This window comes from Macaca nemestrina, chromosome X, assembly GCF_043159975.1.
Source record: "Macaca nemestrina isolate mMacNem1 chromosome X, mMacNem.hap1, whole genome shotgun sequence".
In the NCBI taxonomy this organism is placed as follows: domain Eukaryota; kingdom Metazoa; phylum Chordata; class Mammalia; order Primates; family Cercopithecidae; genus Macaca; species Macaca nemestrina.
In genome coordinates, this window is record NC_092145.1 from 35810915 (window position 1) to 35834554 (window position 23640).

The 23640-nt window shown below is 42.0% G+C and overlaps 1 protein-coding gene across 5 annotated transcripts in view; it reads left to right on the plus strand.

Annotated features, from left to right (window-relative positions):
* Positions 1-2753: 2753 nt before the first annotated feature.
* LOC105468399 (UPF3B regulator of nonsense mediated mRNA decay) overlaps positions 2754-23640 on the plus strand; it is a 38346-nt gene continuing 17459 nt past the window's right edge. The window contains exons 1-11 of one of the 5 annotated variants that reach the window (XM_071089017.1): positions 2754-3125; positions 4026-4132; positions 4302-4408; positions 11567-11665; positions 13570-13680; positions 14954-14997; positions 15469-15651; positions 16047-16085; positions 18190-18350; positions 18666-18960; positions 20942-21046. In XM_071089017.1, the coding sequence (XP_070945118.1) occupies positions 2970-3125; positions 4026-4132; positions 4302-4408; positions 11567-11665; positions 13570-13680; positions 14954-14997; positions 15469-15651; positions 16047-16085; positions 18190-18350; positions 18666-18960; positions 20942-21046 (1407 nt within the window). In that variant the 5' untranslated portion in view covers positions 2754-2969. Of the gene's footprint in view, positions 3126-4025; positions 4133-4301; positions 4409-11566; positions 11666-13569; positions 13681-14953; positions 14998-15468; positions 15652-16046; positions 16086-18189; positions 18351-18665; positions 18961-20941; positions 21949-23640 lie in introns of those variants that run through there. The other 4 variants (XM_011718531.2, XM_071089018.1, XM_011718532.2 and 1 more) reach the window with 4 other exon arrangements.

A 23640-nucleotide genomic window follows, 5' to 3' on the forward strand; every position in this document is an offset into this window, starting at 1 on the left:
GAGGCCAGGAGTTGGAGACCAGCCTGGGCAACACAGTGAGACCCTTTCTCTACAAAAATAAAAATAAATTAGCTGGGCATGATGGCATGCACCTGTAGTCCCAGCTATTTGGGAGGCTAAGGCAGGAGGATCACTTCAGCTCAGGAGTTTAAGGCTTCAGTGAGCTGTGACCCTGAAAAAACAAAACAAAACTTGGAATGGCAAGGCAGAGAGTAAAAGAGATACAGACAATAGACAGAAGTAGGGGCAGGGTCAGAGAGAGACGCTATGCTGCTGGCTTTGAAGACAAAGGGTTCAAAAGCCAAGAAATACGGGCTGCCTCAAGAGTCTGAAAAAGACAAGGAAATCAATTATCTCCTAGAGCCTCCAGGAAGGAACTCAGTCCTGCCAACACTTTGATTTTAGCCTAGTGAGACCCATATTGGACTGCTTATTTATTTATTTATTTATTTTTACTTTTTTTTTTTTTTTTGAGATGGAGTTTTGCTCTGTCACCCAGGTTGGAGTGCAGTGGTGCAATCTCACTGCAAACTCCACTTCCTGGATTCACGCCATTCTCCTGCCTCAGCCTCCCGAGTAGCTGGGACTACAGGTGCCCACCACCACGCCTGGCTAATTTTTTGTATTTCTCGTAGAGACGGGGTTTCACTGTGTTAGCCAGGATGGTCTTGATCTCCTGACCTCGTGATCCCCCACCTCGGCCTCCCAAAGTGCTGGGATTACAGGTGTGAGCCACCGCGCTCAGCCTTACTATATTTTTTGCCCCCTCACAGGACAAACTTAAAACCTTGTTGGACTTTTAACCTACAGAACTGTAAGATAATACACTTGCATTATTTAAACCCACTAAATTTGTGGTAATGTTACAGCAGGAATAGGAAGCTAATACAGTTGGTGTGGGGGAAGATCAAGTGTTCGGTTTTGGATGCATTCAGTGGCTGAATACGTTAGACGTCTTAAGTGGAGATGTTAAATAGGCAGTTGGATACATAACTCTGATGATTTCCAAGGCTCATAAGAATGGCCAGGTACTGAAAGAAAGAGTAACAGATCCCAAATACAGGGAAACAGTTTTGGCCACAGGAATAGGAATCCAAAAATAGGCTGGACAATTAGAGTGAAAAAATTTAAGTGCAGAGTCAGGGGAATATATTCTAGAGGTCAGCAAAAATGGGAGTTGGCCCTGAGGCAGCTTTCTGCCTTGGGCTCCTATTGCATCTTTACTTTGGTTTTTGTCCTCTATGGGTGTCTGTCTGTCTCTCTCTCTCTCTCTCTTTTTTTTGAGATGGAGTCTCACTCTGTCACCCAGGTTGGAGTCCAGTGGTTCTACCTCGGCTCACTGCAATCTCCGCCTCCCAGGTTCAAGTGACTCTCCTGCTTCAGCCTCCCAAATAGCTGGGACTACAGGCGCCCACCACCATGCCCAGCTAATTTTTGTATTTTAGTAGAGACAGGGTTTCACCAAGTTGGTCAGGCTGGTCTTGAACTCCTGATCTCAGGTGATCTGCCTGCCTCGGCCTCCCAAAGTGCTGGGATTACAGGCATGAGCCACCACGCCCAGCTAATTTTTTGTGTTTTTAGTAGAGACGGGGTTTCGCCAAGTTAGCCAGGCTGGTCTCGAACTCCTGACTTCAGGTGATCCATCCGCCTTGGCCTCCTAAATTGCTGGGATTATAGGTGTGAGCCACCATGTCCGGCCGACTGAAGTGCTTTCTATCATTGTGGTTTTACCTTTTCTAAAATTTCATATAAATGGAATTGTACAACATGTACTCTCTTGGTGTCTGGATTCTGTCACTCAACATAATCACTGTGAGATTCACTTATGTTGATGCGTATATCAATAGTTAATTTTTATTGCTGAGTGGCATTTCATTCTGTGGCTGTACCATATTTTGTTTTATCCCTTTGCCTGTTGAGAACATTTGGATTGTTTCCAGTTTGGAGTTATTATAAATAATGTAAAATTGGCCCTTTTTAAGTGAAGAGGGTGATCACAACTAAATCAAATTGGGTTTTATTTTTATTCCCTTCCCTGTGGGACATCAGTACCTGGGGAGAATGATCCTTTTGTAAAATAAGGTGATGAAAACAAATCTCGTATATTTTGGTCATATTACTCCTTTAAATATCAGTATCTTGTGTTTATTTATTATTATCCTTCTTTTTTAGATACAGGGTCTCGCTCTGTCGCCCAAGCTGGAGTGCAGTGGCGCGATCATGGCTCACTGCAGCCTCGAATTCCTGGGCTCAAGATCCTCCCTTCTCAGCCTTCCCTAGCAGCTGGGAATACAGGCGCGCGCCACTGAACTCGGCTAATATTGTAGTGTTTACTAAGTATCTGTAAATCCTAATCAATATAAGGAAAATAAATTTTTTTTAATGTTAGGCTCTTTCTTTGAGTTGTAGGAAAATAAATTCTAAAGCCTCTGAATTCAAAGACAAAATATACAAGTCGCTCCCCTAGTGAGGCAAAATTTGGACGGCATTGAGTTTATCCGATGGAAACTAAGCGTGCAGAACGTATCTTTCGACCTGAAAAACTCTGAAGATGAAAGGATTCGATTTACTTACAAACAGGGACCCTGAGATACCTCTGGCTCCTGAACGACCAACAAAAGCGGGCAGCTGCTTTGCATGCCGGGACTTGTAGTCCCCGACAGAGTCACTTCAAGATGGCGGAGTTGCTAATGACGCGCGAAGGGGCGGGCCCAGAGGGACTCTGCGCCGCGAGGGGATTGGGTGGCACAGGAACTTGGCGGGCGGGAAGTAAAAACCAGGTGTTAAAACCTTTGCACTGGGAAAGGCCCAAGTCTCGCGAGAGCTTGGCAGGCCCCAGTGGAACGTGGGGCCCGACTTATCATAAGGGGCATTTGTTGGGGGCGGAGCTTTGACGGGAGCTTCCCTGGAGCCGTTGGTGCCCGGGGTAGCCCCGTTCCGGCCGAGCCGCTTCAGCGGGGGACGTAGCCATGAAGGAAGAGAAGGAGCACAGGCCTAAGGAGAAGCGAGTAACCTTGTTAACCCCCGCCGGGGCCACAGGCAGCGGTGGTGGGACCTCGGGGGACAGCTCCAAGGGGGAAGATAAGCAGGATCGCAACAAGGAGAAGAAAGAAGCGCTGAGCAAGGTGCCCGGTCGGCCGCTGGCCCGGGAGAGGGCGGGACGGGTCCGCAGCGCGGGGAGGATGGCTGGGAATGGGGCCGGCCCCTTTCTCTCTCAGGTTCCCCTTCTTCTGTTCGCCTGAATGGAAGTCGCACCATCCTGGTTTATCCTTTCTCCCGAAATGGGGAGAGCCCCTCCCGGCCAAATCCTGGGTAGGGGTGAGGAAAAGGGGGGACTCCCCAAACGGGAAGGGTTTAGGTCAGAGCTGTGAGGTGATAATGGGAAGAGAGAGCGACGGTATAAAGAATGAGGAACTAAAGGTGTAATTGGGGAGAAATATTAAATACTGAAGGAGACATGAGGGATGGGAATATTATTCATGGAGGCGAGTTGGGGGAGAGTTCAGGGTGATTAATGGTACGGGAGGGTAGATCGAGAGCATCCTATTTTGAGAGCAATGGGTGGATTTTTTGTATTCGTTAGAGTTTTGAATTCTTAAGTTCAATGGGCAAGGATTTTGTTTTAAGATGTGTTGGACGTGGGAGAAACTTGTTACTAAATCAAGATTTCGTGGCACCCACAAAGACCAGGGTTGGCTTACTAATTTCTTGCCACTAGATCTGTTAAAAAATGGGTGATCGAAAATGATGCACAAACCTGGTAAACTGCAGGGCTGCTGTAAAGAGCAAAACCTGAGATTTTTCCCTGCTCCAGGTGGTTCTCATTTCCAAGCGTTTTTTTTTTAAACCGCGTTACTATTATCTTTGACTACTTCTGAGCATTGGGCTGCAGAATATTTTCTCCTGGGTTTTTACAAGTGATCTCATATTTTAAAAAGCCCAGTCTTCTTCAGGAACTGTGATTCTTTCAGGTATGAGAGAAAATTGATTTTTACTAATTTTATTTTCCTTATGCATTTCTTAAGGTGGTAATTCGAAGATTACCTCCCACTTTGACCAAGGAGCAGCTTCAGGAACATCTTCAACCTATGCCTGAGCATGATTATTTTGAGTTTTTTTCTAATGATACGAGGTAAAAAAAAAAAAAAAAAAAAGGAAAGGGGTAAATGAAAAAGGTTTCTTTCACTCTTTTTATCCTACTGTTTTCCATTTAATTTTTGAGCTTGTCTTTAATATATGCATACTTGTAATTGGGCCAGACACCTGCAAATACATTTACATAATTGCTTTCCTCTCTGCAGTTTGTATCCTCATATGTATGCCAGAGCATACATCAACTTTAAAAACCAAGAGGACATTATTTTGTTCAGGGATCGCTTTGATGGTTATGTATTCCTTGACAATAAAGGTGAGTTCTGGTAACTGAAATAAAAAGGGAATTTCTTTGTCATTCTTTGTCATTTGTATGTTTAAGACAGTGTGTGCATTGCGTTGCTTCCTGGGTGATAAAATGTGCAACATTTAAGTAAAGAGTTTTACACATTTGATAAGCTTGTTGCAGTCTTATAAATAGACATGTGACTTTTCACAGTCCTTGGTTACTTTTATTAACTTACTATTTTTTAAATTTGATCAACTGAGTGAAATTGCAACTGTTTTCTCCTCGTGTGACAAATTTTTTGCCCTGGCTTAAACCTGCTGTTTTGACTATAGAGTTTCAGCTGCAGTACTGATTAAGTGACTCTTAAACTTGTTTGATAAGTTTTAAATATTTACTTCTTATTTTGCTTCAAAGACAAACATTTATTTAATTCAAATCCATTAAGCCAACAGTTCCCAGTTGGGATACTGTTGAACATTCTCACAAAGTTGTATATAATTAAAACATGAAACTTGATACATTGGCCGAGCATGGTGGCTCACGCCTGTAATCCCAGCACTTTGGGAGGCCGAGGCGGGCAGATCACGAGGTCAGGAAATCGAGACCATCCTGGCTAACACAGTGAAACCCCGTCTCTACTAAAAATACAAGAAATTAGCCGGGCATGGTGGCGGGTGCCTGTAGTTCCAGCTACTCGGGAGGCTGAGGCAGGAGAATGGCGTGAACCCAGGAGGCGGAGCTTGCAGTGAGCGGAGATCGCGCCACTGCACTCCAGCCTGGGCGACAGAGCAAGACTCCGTTCCAAAAAAAAAAAAAAAAAAAAACTTGATACATCTCGGCCCGGTGCGTGGCTCTCGCCTGTAATCCTGTAATCCCAGCACTTTGGGATGCCGAGGCAAGTGGATCACGAGGTCAGGAGATCGAGACCAGCCTGGCCAACATGGTGAAACCCCGTCTCTACTAAAAATACTAAAAAAAATTAGCCGAACGCGGCGCCTGTAATCCCAGCTACTCAGGAGGCTGAGGCAGAAGAATCGCTTGAACCCGGGAGGCAGAGGTTGCAGTGAGCCAAGATCACGCCACTGCACTCCAGCCTGGCGACAGAGCCAGACTCTGTCTCAAAAAAAAAAAAAAAACCTTGATACTTCTCTTACTTTATATCTAGAAAGGTCCAGTCTATAGGCAAGACACATTTCTGCTTTAACACTCTATTATATGCTACCTACAACATTTAGCCAGAGAATGTCTAAGCTGCCATTTGCCACTTTTCTTTTTGGTTTGCAATTATAGGTAAATAGTGTGTCTTCTTGTTTAGTTTTGTTTTTTTCAATATTCCTTCAAAGTTGGTAAAAATTAAATTTTTGTCAGGGACTATGCCAGTAAAAATTGAAGGATTGCCAGTGTTTGTCCAACTTTTATTAATCTCCCCAAGCCAGCTATTTTTCCACTCCAACTATTTTATTCCAGTAGATATTTAACTAGATTCTAGTTACTTAGCCTGGAAATCTGAGTTGTGTTTAATTTTTTCCTTTTTTAAAATCTCTTACATGTAAGTTATGAATCTTGTCAATTTATTGTTTATCTTTTGAGACAGGGTCTCCACCCAGGTTGGAGTGCTGTGCCGCAATCATAGCCCACTGCAGCCTGGAATTCCTGGACTCAAGCAACCCTCCCACCTCAGCCTCCTGAGTAGCTGGGACTACAGACGCGTGTCACCATGCCTGGCTAATTTTCTTTAAATTTTTTTATAGAGCTGGGGTCTTGCTATGTTACCCAGGCTGGTCTTGAACTCCTGGGTTCAAGTGATCCCCCCACCTCAGCCTCCCAAAGTGCTGGGATTACAGGTGCAGGCCACCTGTAATTACAGGTGTGCCGAGCCCAACACCACTTATTAAAGAGACTATCCTTTCCCCATTGTGGTTTTTGTTTGTTCGTTTGTTTTGTTTTGTTTTTAAATCTTAAAGACAAGGTCTACTTATATTGCCCAGGCTGGATTTTATTGTTTTTTTAATATCTTGTTCACCTAGACTTTCAGTCACACTTTATGTTCTCATCATTTAATGTCTAGACAACCACTGTCTCTAAACTTACAGGATTTTCCATTTTTCCCGTTCTTGTATAATTCAGTCTATTATATTGCCATGAAATTAATCTTTTTGAAAATAATGATTTAAACTAACGGTTGGGGGAAAAAAGTCCAAACTCCTTAGCCTGGTAGTCAAGGTCCTCCATATTCTGGCCTCACTTCTGTTTCTTCAGCCTGTCTTCCACAATTTCCCTCTGTTTCAGTCTGGTTTATCTATTCCTTCTCAAATATATTTTGGTTTTTGGTTTGTATTTTTGTTTTTTTCATTTTCTTTCCTTTTTTCTTTTTTTCTTTTTTTCTTTTTTTTTTTTTTTTTTTTTGAGACAGACCCTTACTCTGTCACCCAGGCTAGAGTACAGTGGCACAATCTTGGCTCATTACAACCTCCACCTCCTGGGTTCAAGCAATTCTCGATCCTCAACCTGTCGAATTAGCTGGGATTACAGGTACGTGTCACCACGCCCAGCTAATTTTTGTAATTTTAGTAGGGATGGGGTTTTACCATGTTGACCAGGCTGGTCTCGAACTCCTGGCCTCAAGCAATCCACTCGCCTCAGCCTCCCAAAGTGCTGGAATTACAGGCATGAGCCACCATGCCTGGCCTAATATATCACAGTTTTGAAGCTAATCTGATTCTGTACTCACTGGGATTCCCAACATAATTTTTCCTTTATGACTGCTTTGCAGTGCCTTCTGGTCAATTCTATTTATTTTTATTTTTTTTCTTATGTCTATATGCCAGTGATTTAAGGATAGGATACCTTGTTTTTGACATTCTGTGACAGGGTGCTTGTGAATTTTTTTCCCATTAGTCACTTGAGGGTTTTGTATTGAAATATAACTCACCTATAGTAAAATTTATCCTCTTAAAGCATACAATTCAGTGGTTTCTGGTATATTCACAAAGTAGTACAACCATCAGTACTAATTCCAGAATGTTTTCATCCCTCCAAAAAGAAACCCATATCTATTAGTAGTTACCTCCCATTCTCTCCCTCCAGCCCCTGGCAACCACTAATCTACTTTATGTATCTATGATTTCCCTCCATTTCATATAAATGTAATCATACAATATGTGGTCTTTTCTGACTGGCTTTTTTTTACCTAGCACGATGTTTTCAAGGTCCATCCATGTTGTAACATATAACATGTCATTATCTCATTCCTTCTGCTTTTTTTTTTTTTTTTTTTTTTTTGAGACGGAGTCTTGCTGTGTCACCCAGGCTGGAGTGCAATGGCCAGATCTCGGCTCACTGCAAGCTCCGCCTCCCGGGTTCACGCCATTCTCCTGCCTCAGCCTCCCGAGTAGCTGGGACTACAGGCACCCGCCACCTCGCCCGGCTAGTTTTTTTTTGTATTTTTTATTAGAGACGGGGTTTCACCGTGTTAGCCAGGATGGTCTCGATCTCCTGAGCTCGTGATCCGCCCGTCTCGGCCTCCCAAAGTGCTGGGATTACAGGCTTGAGCCACCGCGCCCGGCCTGCTTTTTTTTTTTTTAACGGAGTCTCGCTCTGTAGCCCAGGCTGGAGTGCAGTGGCACGATCTCGGCTCCCTGCAAGCTCCGCCCCCCGGGTTCACGCCATTCTCCTGCCTCAGCCTCCTGTGTAGCTGGAACTACAGGCACTCGCCACCACGCCCGGCTAATTTTCTTTTTTTTTTTTTTTTTTTTTTGTATTTTTAGTAGAGACGGGGTTTCACCGTGTTAGCCAGGATGGTCTTGATCTCCTGACCTCATGATCCGCCCGCCTCGGCCTCCCAAAGTGCTGGGATTACAGGCGTCAGCCACCGCGCCCAGCCTTCCTTCTGCGTTTTTAAAAATTGTAAAATACACATAACATAAAATTTACCATCTTAACCATTTTAAGTGTACAGTTCAGTAGCATTAAGGTATATTCACACTGTTGTGCAACAATCTTGGGAACTTTTTCATCTTGCAAAACTGAAACTCTTTACCCATTAAACAACTTATTTCCTTTCCTGCAGCCCCTGGCAACCACCATTATACTTTGTGTCTCTATGAGTTTGACTACTCTAGGTACCACATATAGGTGGAAACATACAGTGTCTGCCTGGCTTATTTCATTTAGCGTAATATTCTCAAGGTGTATCCATGTTGTAGCATGTGTCAGAATTTTCTTTCTTTCTTTTTTGTTTTTTTTTTTTTTGAGATGGAGTCTTGCTCTGTTGCCCAGGCTGGAGTGCAGTGGCGCGATCTCAGTTCACTGCAACCTCCGCCTCCTGGGTTCAAGCAATTCTCCAGCCTCAGCCTCCCAAGTAGCTGGGATTACTGGTGCCCACCACCACGCCTGGCTAATTTTTTTTGTATTTTTGGTAAAGACGGGGTTTCACTGTGTTGGGCAGGCTTGTTTCAAACTCCTGACCTCAAGTGATCTACCTGCCTCAGCCTCCCAAAATGCTAGGAATTACAGGCATGAGCCACTGCCCCCAGCCTCATTTTTAAGACTAATATTCCATTATATGTATATACCACATTTTGTGTATCCATTCGTCTGTCAAGGGGTATTCGAGTTGCTTCCACTCTTGGCTATTGTGAACAATATTGTTATGAACACAGATGTGCAAATATTCGAGTCCCTGCTCTCACTTCTTTTGGATATATACCAAGAAGTGGAATTTCTGGGGTCATTTGATAATTCTATTTTTATTTTATTATTTATTTACTTGTTTATTTTGAGACGGAGTCTATCTGTGTCACACAAGCTGGAATACAGTGGCATGATCTCGGCTCACTGCAACCTACGCCTCCCAGGTTCGAGCAATTCTCCTGCCTCAGCTTTCTGAGTATCTGGGATTACAGGCACGGGCCACCACACCCTGCTAATTTTTTATATTTGTGGTAGAGATGGAGTTTCACCATGTTGGCCAGGCTGGTCTCAAACTCCTGACCTCAGGTGATCCGCCCACCTCGGCCTCCCAAAGTGCTGGGATTACAGGTGTGAGCCTCTGCGCCCCGCCGGTAATTTTTTTTGTTTTTTGTTTTGTTTTTTGTTTTTTTGAGATGGAGTTTCACCCTTGTTGCCCAGGCTGGAGTAAGTACAATGGTGCGATCTTCCCTCATTGCAACCTCCACCTCCTGGGTTCAAGCGATTGTCCTGCCTCAGCCTCCTGAGTAGCTGGAATTACAGGTGCCCACCACCACACCCAGCTCATTTTTGTACTTTTAGTAGAGATGGGGTTTTACCATGTTGGTCAGGCTGGCCCAGTAATTCTATTTTTAATGTTTTATGGAACTGCCATACTGTTTTCCATGGCAGCTGCATCATTATACATTCCCACCAATACATGAGTGTTCCAGTTTCTGCACATCTTTGCCAACACTTGTTATTTCGTGCTTTTTTGATAGTAGTCCTCCTAATAGGCGTGAGATGATACCTCATTGTGGTTTTGATTTGCATTTCCCTAATGACTAGTAATGTTGAACGTATTTCCATATGCTTGTTAGCCATCTGTATACTGTCTTTGAAGAAATGTCATTCAAGTGTCTTGACCATTTTTTAAATTGGGTTATTTGGTTTTTTGTTGTTGAGTTATAGGAGTTCTTTATATATTCTAGATATTACCCCTTATCAGATAATATGGTTTACAAATATTTCTCCCATTCCATGAGTAGTGAAAAGGCAACCCATGGAAGACATGGAAACAATCTGTTGATTGTGTCTTTTGATGCACAGAAGTTTCTAATTTTGACATAGTCCAATTTATCTATTTTTTACTTTTTTTAAATAAGAGATATACTTTATCTTTTTGTTTTATTGTGGTAAGAACACTTAATATGAGATTTGCCCTCTGGATTTTTACTTTTGTTGCCTGTGCTTTTGGTGACCTGGTATATTTTTTTTTAAGTGTTAATAGATTTTTTTCCCCAGCTTTATTGAGCTATAATTGACAAATAAAATAATATATATTTAAATTTTACTGTGTGATAATTGGTTTGTTTTTTTGGTTTTTTTTTTTGTTTTTTTTTCTACCAGGCTGGAGTACAGTGGCACAATCTCAGCTTACTGCAACCTCCGCCTCCCAGGTTCAAACGATTCTCCTGCTTCAGCCTCCCAAGTAGCTGGGATTACAGGCATGCACTACCACGCCTGGCTAATTTTTGTATTTTTATTTACTTATTTTTTTGAGACGGAATCTCACTCTGTCGCCCAGGCTGGAGTGCAGTGGCGTGATCTTGGCTCACTGCAATCTTTGCCTCCCGAGTTCAAGCAGTTGTCATGCCTCAGCCTCCGGAGTAGCTGGGATTACAGATGCATGCCACCACGCCCAGCTAATTTTTGTGTTTTTAGTAGAGACAGTGTTTCACCATGTTGGCCAGGCTGGTCTCAAACTCCTGACCTCAAGTGATCATCCTGTCACCTCGGCCTCCCAAAATGCTGGGATTGTAGGCGTGAGCCACCGTGCCTGGCCCAACGTGATTATTTTATATATGTATACATTGTGAAATGATTACCACAATCAAGTTAACACATTCATCACCTCACATAACACATCACCTCACATAGTTACACTTTTTAAAAATAACAGCTTTATTGAGATATAATTCACATGCCTGAAATATTCACCCTTTAAAGTATACAGTTCAGTGAATTTTAGTATATCCATAGACTTGTGAGCCTATTACCACAATCTAGATTTAGAACATGTTCATCACCCCTCAGAGAAACCCTACCCATTAGTTGTCACTCCTCATTCTTCTCACCACTTCTACCCCAAACTCCAGGCAGTTACTAATCTACATTCCATCTCTATTGATTTGCCTATTTTGGAGATTTCTAACATTTTTAAATGAAAATTAGTTTGTAGGGTCTTTTTCACATTAAAATATCACATTTTATAAGTTGAATTTAAATGAATATTTTACTTCCATGCCGTATTGTTTCATTATGTTATCAGTGTGAATTTGTGGCTCCTTTTTTACTGTGTTGATTATGGTTGTGCCAGTGTGCTTTATGCCTTTGGGAGACCCTCTTCAGAAGACTGCCATCAAAAAAGTCCTAGAAAGCAATGGATTGATTCCCTTATATCCACTTTTGACATTTTCTTTGTTATAGCAAGTGTGGTATTTTTTTTCTAAACAGGTCAGGAATATCCCGCTATAGTAGAATTTGCACCTTTTCAAAAAGCTGCAAAAAAGAAGACTAAGAAAAGAGATACCAAAGTCGGGACTATCGATGATGGTATAGTATAGCTCTAATTATATAATGCTATTGCTGTGGGGTTTTTAAAAATAATATCTTTGCAAGAGTTAATTCGACCCCAAAATTTTAAATTAGAAAATATACAAAATAAAGTAAGTGAGAAATGTTATTTGCCAATGGAAGCTTTGCTTAATTGTTAGAATAGAGAGGGTTTCTTGCAAAGAATTTCTGCTCTCTTTGGCTAGGGCGTTTCATTCTTCAACCATTGAACAATATAATGTTGACTATTGAGTAACAAATCACCATAGGTTTATTGATTAGAAAATAGTGGAAAGGCCAGACATGGTGGCTCACGCCTGTAATCCCAGTACTTTGGGAGGCCAAGGCAGACGGATCACCTGAGGTCAGGAGTTCAAGATCAGCCTGACCAACATGGAGAAACCCTGTCTCTACTAAAAATATAAAATTAGCCGGGTATGGTGGCACATGCCTGTAATCCCAGCTATTCAGGAGGCTGAGGCAGGAAAATTGCTTGAACCCGGGAGGCAGAGGTTGCAGTGAGCCGAGATCGTGCCTTTGCACTCCAGCCCGGGCAACAAGAGCGAAACTCCATCTCAAAAAAAAAAGAAGAAAAAGAAAATAGTGGACAAAAAACCAGGTTTCAAAGTTTAACAGGTGCTTCTTGAGGCCTCACCATTTTTATGATTATTTATTTGACTTTTGGTTTCCATTTATAAAGAAGAAGGTTTGAAGTGTCGTAGGAAAATTTCCATACCCAGGTAACTTTATATAAAGTAGCTGAAGTTGTCCCTCCTATTTTCTGGTCTTTGAATATACAGTTAGCTACGCACATAGTATTAGGCTGAACAGGAATAGAAGAACTGAGACCAGGTGCGGTTGCTCACACCTGTAATCCCAGCACTTTGGGAGGCCAAAGCGGACAGATTAGCTGAGGTCAGGAGTTTGAGACCAGCCTGGCCAACATGGTGACACACCCCATCTCTACTAAAAACACAAAAATTATCTAGGCATGGTGGCAGGCACCTGTAATCCCAGCAACTTGGGAGGCTGCTGAGGAAGAAGAATTGCTTGAACCCAGGAGGTGGAGGTTGCAGTGAGCCGAGACCACGCCATTGCACTCCAGTCTGGGCAACAAGAGCAAAACTCCGTCTCAAAAAAAAAAAAAAAGAAAGAAATACAATAACTGAAAAACCAAAATAATTGCCATTTAAGGTATACTGGCTCCAGGTTTTGAGACCTTTGTAATGTTATGTTAGATAGCTGTTACACAACTCTTTATGTTGGATAAGGACTTAGGCCCATATTTTATATCAGATTGATGTTTTAGAATCATCTAGTTTAATTTCCATCATTTGTTACTATTACAGGTATTTTATTAAAAAAAAACACAGTAAAGACTCAATAACACATAGCTGTGATATTGGTTTTATTACAGATTTAGATCTGGAAGACTTGATCAAGTGACATATAGAAACAAGCAATATAGTGCCTTAGATGTGTCACCCTTTCTGATGTCAGAGGTCAGAGGTCTAGGAGAGAACTCCAGGAATTACAGTCACCTCAAGTGCCACACCTAGGACTTCTCTCTAATTTATCTTTTTGGAACACCTAACTTAGTTTAGTAGGACAGTGACTTTTAAAAGCAAACTATGTAATACCCCTAGTGGTTCTGTTATAATGCATGGTGTCTCATTTTTCCTGACCTCCGTGTTATACCAGATTCCTATAGTGAGTATCAGTTATAGGAGTTCTGAGAGCAAATGACCAATTAAGCTCTAAATAGTCTACCTTGTGGGTATGGTTTGGTTTTTTTTTAATCTTCCATGAAGTAAAAAATTATTTGATAAATCAGTATCCTAGATAATGTCTTCTTTTTTGCTTAAAGTCTATTATGTTTTCTGTTTCCTTAAATGATTATTTAGATCCAGAATATAGAAAGTTTTTGGAAAGTTATGCCACAGATAACGAGAAAATGACATCTACTCCGGAGACACTGCTAGAGGAAATAGAAGCAAAAAATAGAGAATTAATAGGTAAGTGGGCAAAAGGAATTAGGGCAACAGCCTTTTCATCACAGTACCTAAGTCTGTCTCCTACCTCCCTCAGTTGCTAGCTGTGTGACTTCGGGGAAGTTACTAGCTTCTCTGAGACTGTTACTGTAAAATGCAGATGGTAATACCTGCCTCACAGCATTATGAGAATCCATTAATAAGGTGGGAAAAATTCTTCGACCTATTTAGTGTCACACAAATGTAATATCAATACAAAAAGTTTGATGGCTGATAAGGAATGTTTAGACAGTGGTAAGCCTTTGAAGGTCAATTGGTATTTCCTAGGAATAAGTTCATATTCCTGAAAAAATTTTGATTTATCCTAAGGAATATGTGGGGTTTTTTTGTGTTTTGTTGTTGTTGTTGTTTGCTTTCTCTCTCTTTTTCTCTTTCCCTCTTTCTCTCTGTCTCTCTCTCTCTCTGTGTGTGTGTGTGTGTGTGTGTGTGTGTGTGTGATGAGTCTTGCTCTGTCGCCCAGGCTGGAGTGCAGTGGCGCAATCTCGGCTCACTGCAACTTCCGCCTCCCGGGTTCAGGCGATTCTGCTGCAGTATCTGGATTCTCCCAAGTAGCTGGAAGTACAGGCACCCACCACTACGCCCGGCCAATTTTGTGTTTTTAGTAGAGCCGGGGTTTTCACCATGTTGGCCAGGCTGATCTCGAACTCCTGACCTCAAGTGATCTGCCTACCTTGGCCTCCAAAAGTGCTGGGATTACAGGCATGAGCCACTGTGCCCGGCCAGGAATACGTGTTTTAAAAAATGGCTGTAAGGCTAATAGCTTATTCAGAATGTTGAAAATGAAAAATATTCTTCCAAAACTTGACTTTTATTAATAGGTGCATAGTATAAGCACATTTCCGGTAACTTTCTTAGAATAAATTCCCAGAAGTGAAATTATGGGGTCAAAAGGATTAGATATTTTTAGCCCCTTCCCCCCAACTTCTTCCAGTTGAACAAGTTTACACTCAGTAAAACAAGAGAATGTCCTAAGTACTTAATTCTCATCAATTGGGAATAACTCTTTTAAGAAATTATTTTGTTGTTTTAATTTGAATTTCTTCACTTTTTAAAAGGTATTTTAATCCCATATTGTTGAAATCGAATGCTGTAAAACTTTCTGATATTACAATTGTGATCTTTCCACATAAGGGGTGTACACATTTTCCCACCTTGGGTGGTTGGCAGGGAATGTCAGAAATGGAATCCTTTCTAGGGATTGATAAGTATTATTAATAATCTGTTTACATTTATGTAGCTAAAAAGACAACCCCACTTTTGAGCTTCCTGAAAAACAAGCAGGTAAATCTTTTGTCTTTATAGTTCTCTCAATACTTTAATTTCATTGCATTCTATAGACATTTTAAGAGCATTGGGTTTCTAGAGGATAAATAGCTTCTTTTTCCACCATTACTCTTTAAGGATTTGTCTTGTTGGTCTCACTTTCTGGCCCTCTCTTTCACTCTGGTTGTTGGACCAGGAGTTCACTCTACAAACCTGGAATGTTCTTAGGTTGTCCCAGAGACACTCTTTTGATATTCTGAAAGCCTCTGGAGAGATAGTAAGGCAGCAGTGGAAGACTAATATTAGCAGGTCCTGGTCTTCATTGCCTTTCGTTTTCTGGGTGGAGTGGGGGTAACGGTGGTAGAATGCCACTTTGTAGAAAGTAGGAAGGAAAGATTATTTAGTCGGGGTCTACCATGCCTTCGGGATTGATTAGGGTTTTGGTGATGATTATTTTATTTGAAGGCTTGTGTTGATGTTTCTTTCTAGAGAATGAGAGAAGAAAAGAGAGAAGAAAGAAGGAGGAGAGAAATAGAAAGAAAAAGACAAAGAGAAGAAGAGAGGAGGAAATGGAAAGAAGAAGAGAAACGAAAAAGGAAAGATATAGAAAAGTTAAAGAAGATAGACAGAATTCCAGAAAGGGACAAATTAAAGGATGAACCAAAGATTAAGGTATGAGAGTACTGAAGCTGACTGCATGTTGCTAAAAATTGCATGTATCTACTTCTTTAAATATGCATGTGTCTTGTGTTGGTGTAAATGAATTTTTTGTTTTGTTTTTGCTCTTTTGGGGGGAAGTGATCCAATAAAAATCTTTCCTGTAATGCTAATAGTATTAGTTTTTAAATTTAAGATCATTTAAAAGGATTTAGTAGTATGTTATTTCTTCGGTGCAGATCTGTGCCATTTTTGTCATTGAAAATGTTTGATTTGTAGACTACTGTCCTCTAAATTCATAGTAAATGAGGGCTTAGGGCTGGCTGGCATGATTTATGGGTTTTATTCAGCTTTTCCTTCATAATTGATACATGAAGTTACCTCATTTGTTTGTTTTCCACTGTCTTCAGGTACACAGGTTTCTGTTACAAGCTGTGAATCAGAAAAATGTAAGGACCAAGTACATGATACAGAGCATCTAGTATCATGTCACACACACAGGTCTTAGCTAATAAGTCCTTTTGGTGGTGGTGGTGGTAGTGTTACTTGTCGAAAACCCCTTCAGATTGACTTGAGTCTTCTTAAAAGATGAACTATTTTATTATAAATTTCTACTTTAAAAGGAAGCCCAGGTGACTTCCTGATGCTCTGCTGTGTTCCCAGAAGCTTCATTGACATACAGCCGGAGGACAACCATGCCTCATCTTCTTATACGCTTCTCATAACTGGCTGCCTTGTGAGAGGACTAGGGATAAATACCCTGCAGTATGTGCCTTTCCCTCTCACATGACTCCCATAGTATCTTCCTGCATATAGCTGGGAATCTGTGAGCAGCAGATTCGGATTCATGCATTGCATTTGGGAAGAAGAAAATCTGCAGAAAGATCCCAACCTTGCCACTTCCCTTCTGAGGGCATGGCTTGGGTAGCCCTTGTTTCAACATATTTCCTGGGGAAGTACTAGTACCTAGTACTTCAGATAAAGTCAAAGAAAATCTCACAGAGAGGGTGGCAGGGTCTCCTTATTTTACTTCCTGAAAACTCAGCAGTTTATGTAGTAAGGGTTCCCTAAGTCTCTACGGGGCTCATTACTGGTGATGAGGGGCTTGGGGGAGGATGGAGTTTCTCATCTTAATTCTTTCCAGCAATCTCTCTGTCTGCTATGCCACAAGTGACTTGACTTGCTATTCCTAACAATCAGCAAGGCAGAAGGTAGAGCCAGCCATGCTAGAGACATTCATTAATGTTCTTATTAGAGTAATGAACACCTTGGTTTCTAATAAGGATGTTCATTGGAGAAATAAGAGCACTTCCAATGAAACCTGTACATGGTATCCTCACTTCACACTGGTGCTTCTCAGTGTGCATTTTGGACTCACCATTTGCAGTGGCTGTCTGCGTGCCAAAGTGCTTCGTGCTTATGTCTTGTGGTGCTTTGCCTTTTGCTTAGTAATTTACATGATGCCTTCACCCTGAGATGAACCTTGTGTGATGCCTTTACTCTGAGACTTGAAATTCTTCTATTTTGCCTAAGAATCTCTCTGATTATCCAACACTTGGAGGTATTCTCGAGAGATTTATAGCAGGGATGTGAGAAACAATGGCATTTTTGAACATGTGTCAGTATCTATGGCATTGAATACAGAGTTCCTACTCAGTAGAGATGGAACTTCACTATTTGGTTGTATAAGGCATTTAGATTTTTAAATCAAATGCCAAATAATAATTGTTATTCATCTCTAATGGCAAGATAATTGTACCATCATAAGTATGTTATTCTCAGGCTCAAGGCAAAATTATTCCTGCAATGGATCTCTCCTTTGGTGACCAAGATGTTTGTCATTCCAAGCACTACATAAAAACAGTCCCAACAGAAATGATCTGCCTAGCACTTAAAATTTGTGGGCTGTTTCCCATCAAGTTATATCAAAATGCTGGTTTGCTACAGAAGCATACTTCGAAGTATGCATTGGTTCACTTAAAGGTTGACCCACTTAAAGCCAAAGGAGGCCGGGCACAGTGGCTCACACCTGTAATCCCAGCACTGTGGGAGGCGGAGACAGAAGGATGGTGTGAGCCCAGGAGTTTGAGACCAACCTGGGCAACATGGTGAGACCCTGTCTCTACAAAAAAATTTAAAAATTAGCCAGATGTAGTGGCGTGCACCTGTTGTCCCAGCTACTCAAGAGGCTGAGGCAGGAGGATCACTTGAGCCCAGGAGGTCAAGGTTGTGGTGAGCCATGTTCACGCCACTGCACTCCAGCATGGGCAACAGAGCGAGACCCTGCCTCACAATAAAAGCCAAAGGAGTCTTGATCCTATTGCCACAAAGTGATTAAACCACTTCGTTCAAGTGGATAACACTTTAATAGCATCCTTTTAGTAAATTACTGCTCTCGTGCACTAGTTGTTCACCTGAAAGGTTAAGCGCACCTGCAGAGATAGGGGGCCTTGTCTAGTCTAAATTTTAAATATTTGGTATACTGGGTTTTTAATAGAATCAGAAGATAGTGTCCCAGCCTTCAAAATAAAAATAAACATTTTCTTTTTAAAGCTGCTCAAGAAGCCAGAAAAAGGAGATGAAAAAGAATTGGACAAAAGAGAAAAAGCCAAGAACTTGGACAAAGAGAATCTCAGTGATGAAAGAGCCAGTGGGCAAAGTTGTACTTTGCCCAAGCGTTCTGATAGTGAACCTAAAGATGAAAAACCAAAGAGGTCAGTAGTCAAGGACTCTCTGTTATGTTTGATTTATACATGCTAGTTTTGCTGCTATGTCCTAGACATATACCTGAATTAAGATAAGCTGTTTTATGCAGGGCAGGGGGATGAGGAGAAACGGTTTCAGATATATCCTTGTATTTTAATCTGGGTGAATGGTTTTGGGGTTTTGTTCCTTTTTAAAACGCTAGTATTTTTCACTCTGCTCTAAAAGTGCAACCTCATTGCAGGGGCCAAATCAGAATCACAGTGTTCTGCATTTGTGATTACAAGATCTTTCAGGGTTCTGTCTCAGAGTTGTTTTTCATGCAGACCTGAAGATGAGAGTGGCAGAGACTACAGGGAGAGAGAACGGGAATATGAACGAGATCAGGAGCGCATTCTTCGAGAAAGAGAGAGGCTGAAGCGGCAAGAAGAAGAGCGCCGTAGGCAGAAGGAGCGCTATGAGAAAGAGAAGACTTTTAAGAGAAAAGAAGAAGAAATGAAAAAAGAGAAAGACACACTTCGGGATAAAGGAAAGAAGGCTGAAAGTACAGAATCAATAGGCAGCTCAGAAAAAACTGAAAAGAAAGAAGAAGTGGTCAAGAGAGATCGAATAAGAAACAAGGTACTGATTGTCATTAAACTTGTTTATGAGGGTTTTTTTTTTCCCCTTTCCTGCAAGTGTAAAGAAAGGGCTAGTTCACTGTTATTATAGAATTTTTTAAAGGGGAACTTTAATAATCTGCAAGTTTTTGTTTTTCTTTTTTTTTTTTTGAGACGGAGTCTTGCTGTGTCGCCCAAGGTGGACTGCAGTGGCGCAATCTCGCTCACTGCAAGCTCCGCCTCCTGGGTTCACACCATTCTCCTGCTTCAGCCTCCCGAGTAGCTGGGACTACAGGCACCTACCACCATGCCTGGCTAATTTTTTTGTGTTTGTAGTAGAGTCGGGGTTTCACCGTGTTAGCCAGGATGGTCTTGATCTCCTGACCTCGTGATCTGCCTGCCTCAGCCTCCCAAAGTGCTGGAATTACAGCATGAGCCACCATGCCCTGCCAACTTTTTTTCAGTCTTGGCTGGGCTTTTATTAACTTACTATAGAAATTGTAAACATACACAAAAGTAGAATAGAGAATAGTATGATGGGCCAGGCGCAGTGGCTTACACTTGTAATCCCAGCACTTTGGGAGGCTGAGGTGGGTGGATTGCTAGAGCCTAGGAGTTCTAGACCAGACTGGCCAACATGGTGAAACCCCGTCTCTACTAAAAATACAAACATCAGCTGGTTGTGGTGGTGCACACCTGTAATCTCAGCTCATCCAGGCTGGAGTACAGTGGCATGATCTTGGCTCACCACAACCTCCACCTCCCGGGTTCAGGTGATTCTCCTGCCTCAGCCTCCCGAATAGCTGGGACTACAGGTGCGAGCCACCATGCCTGGCTAATTTTTGTATTTTTAGTAGAGACCGGGTTTCACCATGTTGGCCAGGCTGGTCTCGAACTCCTGACCTCAGGTGATCCTCCTGTCTTAGCCTCCCAAAGTGCTGGGATTATAGGCGTGAGCCACCGTGCCCAGCCTAATGTCTTTTTTTAATAGGAGCTAAACAAATTCCACAAATTATACTTGCTTGAAATGTCTCCTTCAGTTCTTTTTTGTTTTTAATGTATTTTTTGAGACAGTCTTGCTGTGTCACCCAGGCTGGAGTGCAGTGGCATAATCTCAGCTCGCTGTAGCCTCAACCTCCTGGGCTTAAGCGATCCCCCCCATCTCAGCTTCCAGAGTACCTGGGACTACAGGCATGCATCACCACGCCCAGCTAATTTTTAATTTTTTTTGTAGAGATGAAGTCTCCCTATGTTGCTCAGGCTGGTGTTAAACTTTTGAGCTCAACCGATCCTCCCAAAGTATTGGGAATACAGGTGTGAGCCCTGCACCCAGCCAAGTTTTCTTTTAATTTAAACAATTTCCCCTTCTCTTGTTTTCCTACCATTTGTTGCAGAAACCAATTTGTCTTGTAGGGCTTTTCCTGTTCTGAATTGGCAGATTACATCCCCGTGGTGTTAACATGTTCCTCTATCTTCTGTGCTTCCTTTAAAACTGGCACTTAGGGCCAGGCATGATGGCTTATGCCTATAATCCCAACAGTTTGGGAGGCCAAGTCAGGAGGATCACTTGAGCCCAAGAGTTGGAAACCAGCCAGGGCAACATAGGGAGAACCCGTTTGTACTAACAATGTAAGAACAGCCCAGCGTGGTAGCGCGTGCCTATAATCCCAACTACTAGGGACCTGAGGTGGGAGGATCATTTGAGTGTGGAATGTCGAGGCTGCAATAAGCCATGATCGTCCCACTTGCTCTTCAGCCTGGGTGACAGGGTAAGGCCCTATCTCCAAAAAATAATTTACCCAAGCATATAAAATAGTAGTTACAAAATGGTTGCTTTTCTTTGGAGATGGAGAGAGGAAGTAGGCAAGTTGTCATTTACCATGCCCTCACATTTTTGGTCTTAAATGACTTCACTTGAGTATTACATAACTATGACTCTTAAAAATCCCATATAAAAGCTTAATAGCATTGTTGTAACAGTAACATATTTTATTGTACTTCAGGATCGTCCAGCGATGCAGCTTTATCAACCAGGAGCTCGAAGCCGAAATCGACTCTGTCCCCCTGATGACAGCACCAAGTCTGGAGATTCAGCAGCAGAAAGGAAGCAGGAAAGTGGTATTAGCCATAGAAAAGAAGGAGGAGAGGAGTGATAAGTCCAGATGGCCTTAGGTGTCCTGACTGTCTAGGCAGCCAAAGAGCACACGTTAAGCAATCCAGAAGTGCCTTCAGGGCAAAGGAATAGAGAGAAAGGGAGTCGCTGTGCTGGTGGGGTACACTGCAGAGGAGTAAGTCTTGTGTCAAAGCAGGAATCTGATCTGAGGTTCAGAATTGGAAGAACAATTTGATTGCTTTTGCAATTTCTACAGTTAATTTTAAAGTGTCAGAAAAAGGTGACGGCGAGGACATGCATTGCAATTTGCAGGGGGAATTGTCAAGGAAGACTTCATCACATATGACACGAGAGAAAAGTAAGAGCTGGTTCTAAAATCAAAAGCTGTTGTTCATCCTGAATTGAATTTTCTGAGTTTGGGTAGAGCAGAGTCGCTTTGAAGCCTTGTTCCGATCTAGTTCTATTGCATTGTTTATGATAAGTGTTGACTTTGGGTAGTGTAGAAGCAACAAGCATGTCCTTGTAGTACAAGTACAGTGAAGGATAGATCACACTTTCATTGATGCAAAAATTTAAATAGTTATGTTACTTCTGTATCCAGTGTCCTAAAGTTTTAGGATTAGTTTTAGTTTTTTGTTTGCTTATATGAGCTTAGCATAAAGAATATTTTTAAACATCATGTTTTGTCTTCAGCATTTTTTCTATTAAGAGGTGAAATGTAGTCCTTGTTTGATTCTTGACAATCCAGTGTGTGTTTGATCTTAGGTCTCATGATCTGAGTGCATACCCTCTCCAGGAAGGAAACTGCACCAATGTCTATTCCTGTTAAATAGCAACTTTTAGTCTCAGCTTGTTTTGTTTTGATGTCAATAAATAGTAACAGCATTCAAGTGTGAAGCTAAGTGTGTTTATTAACTTTACTAAATAGCTATGAGTTTTAAGAAATTAAATTTTTGACATCTGACATCACTCACCTTCTGGCGAGGCTGAAGGGAGCTTTAACTCATGGCAGAAGGTGAAGCAGGAGCAGTCATCTCACCCAAAACTTCTCTACAAATAAAAGTCTATTAATTTAAACAAAATAGGCTGGACGCAGTGGCTCACGCCTATAATCACAGCATTTTGGGAGGCCTAGGTGGGCGGATCACTTGAGGTCAGGAGTTCGAGACCACCCTGGCCAACATGGTGAAACCCCATCTCTACTAAAAGTATAAAATTATCTGGGCGTGGTGGCGGGCACCTGTAATCCCAGCTACTCGGGAGGCTGAGGCACGAGAATTGCTTGAGCCTGGGAGGTGGAGGTTGCAGTGAGTCAAGATCGTGCCTCTGCACTCCAGCCAGGGCAACAGAGCAAGACCCCATCTCTAATTTTTAAAAATTAACTGGGCATGGTGGTGTGCACCTGTAGCCCCAGCTACTCAGGAGGCTGAAACTGGAGGATCACTTCAGTCTGGGAAGTCAAGGTTGCAGTGAGCCATGATCACACCAGTGCACTCCGGCCTTGGTTACAGAGTGAGACCCTGCCTCAAAAAATTTTTAAAAATAATAATTTAAAAATAAATATAAACTGTTAGAAACAATAGGAAAGCAAGTGTTTGTTCATTTTCTGCCTCCTTTTCTTCAGATACATGTTTGATTTCTTTGGAAATAAAGGTAGGATGGAGACAACTCAAACCCTGGCTATCTAAACAATAATTGAGCACCTCAGTATGTGTTGGCATTGACACTATGGTAGTGAACACAACGTGGTTGCTTTCTCACAATGCTTATAGCCATGGGGAGTTAGCTGCTCTGGTGGAGAGAAGTGATGCTAAGGGAAGGAGGCAGGAAAAATTGAAAGAGTGAGGGCAGTGGGGGTAAGTAGTTCCAGGGCAGTGAAAAAGGATGACTTGGGCATTCATGAAGCTTTAATGCCTTCAAAATCTGGAGGAACTGGAACTGGACCACCCTCCACAGCATGCATGCATAAGGTAGTCCGGAGATAGTAATTAAGCTTTGATTATAAAATTAAGATGTAACTTTCTATGCTATTCACAGATGTTATCTTTAATTCCATAGGGGAAAGGTTAATTAAGGAGGTTTTGTAACTTTTTGTTGGTATAAAGAGTCCTGTATGTTACATGTTTTTGATGGCAGGGTAGAGGCAGGCTGCCTAGATTTTTCTTTACTGCCTCTGGGCTGTCCTTTATACAACAAAAATTTATTATACCAATTGTATCATTATTCAAGGTAGCCAAGATTACACTTGGTGAATTCTTGGAAAGTATATGCTGACAGCTATATACATGGGATTAGTCGTCCTTAGAAATCTCACAAAAGGCCGGGCATGGTGGCTCACGCATGTAATCCCAGCACTTAGGAAAGCCATGGTGGGTGGATCACATGGGGTCAGGAGTTTGAGGCCAGTCTGGCCAACATGGCAAAACCCCATCTCTACTAAAAATACAAAAATCCAGGTGTGGTGGTGGGCACCTGTTATCCCAGCTACTCGGGAGGCTGAGGCATGAGAATCGCTTGAACCTGGGAGGCAGAGATTGCAGTGAGCCAAGATCGTGCCACTGCAATCCAGCCTGGGCAGCAGAGCGAGAC